Below are 6585 nucleotides of genomic sequence, written 5' to 3'. Positions count from 1 at the left end.
ATGGGCCCCCAGGCGCAGGAAACTTGCTGCCTCTCAGGCACATGCCACCGGTTCCATGCAGATTCCTGGAACCGCTCCGTGGGGCCCAGCAGGCAAGCTCTGGGCTCTACTTTGAGTCCTCTCTAGACCCTGCCTTCTAGTCATTTCCTTCCTTGTTTTCAGAATCAGGGGGGAAACCACTTGCCTGTGTCAGCCCCAGCCCTACCCTACTGCTGTAAGTCAGGTCACTTTCTGCACCAGCCTGTTTGCCCATCCAGCCCATGGAACAGTCCTAACCCAACAGGCAGAGGGGCTGGAATCCCCTGTGAAGTCAGTCGCTTCTGAAGGGAACTGGGGACTGAACACTGATCATTGCGTAAAGCATGTGCGTCACTCTCTCCAGGACGGCAGAGAAAAGGTTAAGCCTGCTTTCTTTTTCAGAGGTGCGGTTTATTTTTAAATGATGCTGTATGTCTACACCATCTAGGCTTCTTCTCAGTTAAAAAAAAATGAACTACTGAATATTCTCTCTTCCTTTTCCTAACTTATTTTCTTTATAGCACTGATCACCCATCCACCCACCGCCTATCCAAATGTTGTGATATGCCAACATTTATTTTTTTTAAAGATTTTATTTATTTTTGAGAGAGAGTACAAGTTGGGAGGAGGAACAGAGGGAGAGGGAAAAGCAGACTCTCCGCTGAGCAGGACCAGGACCCTGGGATCGTGACCCGAGCCGAAGGCAGACGCTTAACCGACTGAGTCACCCAAATGCCCATACCAAAATTTATTTAGCCACTTTCTGTTGATGACATTGGGTTGTTTCTAGTTTTTGTTATTACCTACAATGATGCTAAAAACATTCTCATACATGCTTCCCAGGAAATCTATGCAAGTGTATTTCGAGGGCATGGAATTTCCGGGTCAAGGATATAGGCTATGCAACACTACTAAGTGTTGCCAAATATTATACCAATTGACACCCCCAAGAACATCATATAAGACTTCCAATTGTTTCATATCCTTGCCAAGGCTTGATAGTGATACTTTTTAATTATTTGCCAATATAGTGGTGTGAAAATGATATCTCAATGCGGATTTTGTTTTCATTTCCCTGACTACTCATGAAATCGAGTGCCTTTTCTATTATTTATTGGTCAGGCCATGCATATTTCCTCTTCTGACACGTGTCCATTTTTAGATTAGGCTGTTTTTTCTTATTGATTCATAGTTTTTTTAAATATATTATGGATAAGAGCAGAGCTTCTTAAATATAAATATGTCATTAAAAGACACACAATTCTTGAGCATCGCTATCCCAAAACTATTCTTTTGCTTATTCAAGTTAATCAACATGCTCTTCCTTTCTGCATAGGAATCCACCAAAAACATAATGACACCACCATTTGAACAATAGTTTACAAACATAAAGCACTTCCACAATCATTATTGTACTAATTCTTAGAATCACCCAGGAATAAGTACCTTTTTTAAGACAGGGAGACTGAGGCTGAAAGACACAGGACCCAGACTTTCTGACTCCAAAATAAACCACAATTATCTAGCCTCTTACTCCTTCCTGATGGCTCTTTATCCACCATTAAGTATTAAGTTCCGTGTCAGGATATATTTTAGAATCAACCGAAAAAGTTAATGTGAACTTTAGGTTGAATCAAGTACTCTTTATGAATTTACATGACAAGTAAATTCTAGGGTTCATTTTATCTTTTCTGGTGAAAAACTGCCCATGATCTTGGCCAATGATTACGTTTTGCTTTAACAGAAGAGGTACAACCTGAGCAGAAATAAGGTCCTACCCTTGAACAGTTCTGATCCGACTCAGTTCACATGATTGCCTTCTCGGCATTGGGGATGAACACTCACAGATGCCCTGTCCCCTGCCTGTCATAACCCTACAGATCTCATGCTGGGTCAGTGCCCTTCCTTGCTACCAGATCTTTAAAAGGAAAGAGCCAGCTTCTTCTCTCCCCTGTCACTCGCTCATTCAGAGGAAATATGTGAAGCCCGAGGGATGGAAAAGTGAGATAAGAAAAAGAGAATATTTTTCAAGCTTTTATAGCATCATATCATAATGTATTTCATCTCTGTCATTTCACATACAATCAACTTGTGAAATTACACTTAAAAGCCAAGGGTTAGGGTTTACAGCAGGGACTTTTTGCAAATGATGGTGCTCTGTTAATAAGGAAGATCTTGCTTTCATTACCAGAAAGAAAAATAAAAAGAGAGGACTAAGATCAGATTGGAATATTTTATTAAAAATGATGTTTGAAACATAAGCCACCTAACTGGTGAGGGTGGGGTCTACACGGGTGCATGAGATGGGATGTGGCAAAGCCATACATACAATCAGGCTGCTCTGGGAGGAAGTGGGGTGCAGTGGTTTTGAGCAGAGCTTTGTAGTCATACAGACCTGCTTAAGACTCCTGGTGCTGTCACTCATCTGCTCCCTGGCCTCAACCTTGTCACATCAACACGCCGAGCCTCAGTTTCCTCATGTAAGATGGTACTTATTAGCGTGGCCACCTATACACCGTATGATAACGCACACTCAAGTGCTTACCATAGAGCCTGGCACATCCGAAGCACTCAGTGAACTTGAACCGTTAGGATGCTTTTGGCTTTCTTATTGCTCAGCCTAATTTCATCACACTTGATTCTGCTGCCCCATTTATTTATGTATGTATGATTTGTTTATTTATTTATTGAGAGAGCATGAGTGGGGAGGGGCAGAGAGAGAAGGAGAGAGAGAGACCATCTTAAGCAGGCTCCACCCTCAGCAGGTGGAGCCCAACACAGGGCTTGATCTCACGACCCCAAGATTATGACCTGAGCCGAAATCAAGAGTCAGACACTCGACCAATGGAGTCACCCAGACGCCCCTCTGCTGCCCCGTTTAGATAGTCAGCATAAGGTAAAACCAAATAGGATGAATTACTCAAGCACTCATTAATTCTTTAACGTAAACGAGCATATTTAACATTGCTACTTGCAATAGTTAAGGCGATGCATATAATAGTCTACAACACGGTGAGTTTGAAGTACAAGAAACAGGTGCCCGGATCTAGGCAGGCAAAACATATATACACTCGTGTAGAACATATGCTGCGTGGACTCCAACAAAATGACTTCACTTCCTACCCGGCAAGGCTGGGAGGGGTCTGCTTCCTTCTCATAGCCACTTTGCGGCCTAGCAGCCCAAATCCTCTCTCTCTTTCTGAGTCAGTTCAACACAACTTTTTGAGCTATGGTTCCTTCCCTGTGCCGGGCTCTGGGGACACTAAGATGCATAGGAGTTGCTTCTGCCTTCGAGAACCCAGGGTGTAGCAAGGGGGACAGATACCAGTTGGCCTCAATTTCTGCCAGGCCCCTGGGGAGGACTTATATACATGGATTCCTGTTCTCACGTATGTGAGGGTACCCAGGGGGAGCCTTTAAGCTTGGTTCCTGCCAACAGGCAGAGCGCTTCTCTGTGTGTCTGCCCGGGGGGGAAGGCAAAGCTGTTTGACTGGGCCCTCTCCAGCTTGCCCTTCCTCCTCTTCCACCATGGAATCACCTCCTCTTCCCTCACTTAGGATCAGGTACCTGGGCCCTCCCACGTTCAGACAATCCCCCTCTCCCATCTCCCTTCAGCAAGAAAGAATGAAAAGCCTGGGGACGGCCTATTTCAGTAAGTGGAAATTCATTCCTGCTAACATGTTAAATACCCCTCCACCCTAAAGACTGGCCCGTGAAGGAAAACCTACCTGAGTGATTTAAGACTGTTCCTATGTTGGAGGAGAGGATCGGGATCGACAGGGAAATCAGGGGAGATGCGCTATCCTCGCTTCCCCTGCCTGGTTGGCTTTCAAGCCCTCCAACCCTCTGGACGTGCAGTGAAGAGAGCTGGATATAGCCGCTCTCAAGCCAGGCACATGGCTGACACAGAGGTGAGGACAAGCCACAGGACTGGAGGACTGGAGATGTCTGGGTGAAGGCAGAGATGTCAGTCCCAGGGAACTAAGAGAACCCCGGCCCCCAGAGACTAAGATCCAGGTCCGGGGCCTTTCCCTGGATGTGAATGAGAGAAGAGGAGAAGGAGAAAAGAGTCTGGGGATGAGCACAAATCTGATCTTGACACTGATTATAGCTGTAAAGGACTGAGCACATGAGGAAACAAAAATCGGTTGGTCATGTCAACATAAGTTATGCATAGTCATTCATGCCCACTCGCTTACCATTTGTATGCGATGGTCTTGTTGCGCTGAAACAATGACGTACTTCAACAAATGTGGTTCTGAGTAGTTATAAGTTTTATTCAATTAGGTGAGCAAATGATATACCTGGGTGCCCACCTTCACAATTTCTCCCTCCAGTTACATAGTCCTCTATTCTCAACTTTAACAGCGGAGCAATATCATTCCTTTTAAGCTATTAGATATCATGGGGTTGGAGGAGGGAGAGATGCATCCTTCTGTATTCAGTATTTCTCCTGATAACTTTTTATTATCTGAACAATTGCTATACAGTTTGCCTGTTCCCTGTGCTTGGAATTTGTGGATTTTTTTTCACTCAGGTGTTTCATATTCATGAAATAGTAAAAGTTGTAAGTTCCCACCTTTTTTTCCCTTACACACACACATATATAGGTAGATGCCTTCCTGGCGATTTGGATTGGGTCCTAAACATTAATAACTTATGTTACCATGCCAACTCAGTTTAGCACTCAAATAGCGAATTTGCTAAATTACCGTCACACAGAAATTTGAGCCTGCTCTTCTTCAGAAGATCTACAACCAGCTAGGAATCACGGTGTTGGAAGAAGCAGGCCAAGTGCACCGGCTCCTGAAATGAAAGTGAGACTTCCTCACTTCCGTTCTGTTCTGATTCCCTACCTGGAAGGTTTCCCTTCCGTCTATTTTGGTGAATGAGGGAGGAATGCTTACTGCACAATTAGACTTCTTTGGGTAAAAGGTAAGATCATAAATAAGAAATGCTTTTTAAAAAAACATATATATAATTATAGAGAAATCTAATGACAACTGTTTAAAATTTAAATTTTTAATTAGGCAGCATTAAAGAATCTTACGTTACTGAAGTGTATTTTATATACAACTCTGAATAACAGGTGGATGGAAATTGCAAGGATCCGGCCATGGTCATTTTAAAATTTGATTACCTAGGAATATCTAGCGGGCAAGTGGCCTCCACAAAATCACTACATGGGGGAAAACACTACAAGGCTTTGGCAGAGCCCCCAGAGGGTTATGTCACTCATACAGCAGTTTGTGTTTGGGACCATGTAGGGAAAGACTTTCCAAATGTAAAAACTAATTATATACAAGAGCTAGACATTGTGTTATCATTTAAATAAAACGTGTCTTTAAATATGGAATTCTTGGAAAAACTCACTTCATTGTCCAAAATGATGGAGACTACTTTGTTTTTTTTAATCAAAGAAGGAAATCTTCATTATAGAAACTTCTAATCGGACTGGGCAAGAGGTTTTCATTTGTAGAGTGTATTTCATAAAAACAGCCAGTGGCCAAGTCTCATCAACGATGGTATCCTAAGGGAAGTGCTGTGACGAACATACCTAGAAAGATCATCAGCCCTTGCTGGCTTGCCTGCTCTCCCCATCCCCGTGAGTCTTTGCGGGGAGCAAAGGAGTGTGGGTGGAGTCTCTGGGAGGCTAGAAAATCTTGCACTCGTTAATGGAGAAGAACCTCCTTCTGTTGCGCCTCCTGGCTTGGTTGACAGCAGTCCGGACAGCACACTCGAACACCTGCTGAACCCCCCTGTTGCTGAGGGCCGAGCACTCCAGATAGCCCTTTGCTCTCACTTCCTGGGCCAGTTTTTTCCCTTCCATGGCATTGATGCAGGAGGCCCTGTGGGGCCCCACCTCTCGCTGGTCCGTCTGGGTGGCCACCACGAGCACGGGGGTGCAGGGCAAGTTGCTCCTGATTTCAGCAATCCACTTGTTCTTCAGGTTCAGGAAAGAGTTATGGTTGGCCACAGAGTAGCACATCAGCACCACGTCTGCCTGCTGGTAGGACAGGGGGCGGATACTTTGGAAGGCATCATTACCCGCTGTGTCCCAGAGGCCCAAGCTGATCTGAACGCCATCCATGAAGACGTCCACACCTGTGTTCTCATACACCGTGGGCTTGTAGGCCTCAGGGAAGGTCTCTGAAGTGAAGCGCACCAGCAGAGAGGTTTTCCCCACAGCTGAATCTCCCACCAACACACACTTAATGGAACTCAGCATCTTCCCAGCCTGGAGTCCTAGTTACAAGTTCAGAATCCCAAGTGAAAGGGCCCTCAGTGGGCTGCTGAAGCCAAGGCCATTCACCACAGGGAATGAAACCCAGAGGGGGTTGTGTTCTCAGGGCCCCGTACAGCAATTCTCCCTGTCCATCCGAGGGAGACACAATCTACATTGAAAACCTCCAAAAGCCAGTCTTCAACTGCAACAGAAAGAAAGGGGGGGGGGGAGATTGAGTCTTTCTTTTTCCTTTTTTTTTTTTTAGAGAGAGAGCTCTTGCAAGTGGGAGCAGGGGGAGGAACAGAGGAGGAGAGAGAATCCCAAGCAGGAACCATGCTCAG

General features: G+C 45.0%; 1 protein-coding gene across 1 annotated transcript; it reads right to left on the bottom strand.

Annotated features, from left to right (window-relative positions):
• Positions 1-2237: 2237 nt before the first annotated feature.
• Positions 2238-6247, bottom strand: RHOH (ras homolog family member H). Its single transcript, XM_073891562.1, has one exon. The coding sequence runs from the start codon at positions 6245-6247 to the stop codon at positions 5672-5674; it is 576 nt and encodes a 191-aa protein (XP_073747663.1). The 3' UTR covers positions 2238-5671.
• Between the last annotated feature and the right edge of the window lie 338 nt (positions 6248-6585).

The sequence above is a fragment of the Callorhinus ursinus genome, unplaced genomic scaffold (assembly GCF_003265705.2).
Source record: "Callorhinus ursinus isolate GAN/ISIS: 27379988/994484 unplaced genomic scaffold, GSC_fseal_2.0 scaffold4, whole genome shotgun sequence".
Classification (NCBI taxonomy): domain Eukaryota; kingdom Metazoa; phylum Chordata; class Mammalia; order Carnivora; family Otariidae; genus Callorhinus; species Callorhinus ursinus.
Note: the sequence above shows the minus strand (reverse complement) of the source record. Positions and strands in the feature narration are given on the sequence as shown.

Excerpts from the sequence above, each read along its gene's own strand:
- RHOH (XM_073891562.1), bottom strand. The coding sequence starts at position 6,247 with ATGCTGAGTTCCATTAAGTGTGTGTTGGTGGGAGATTCAGCTGTGGGG.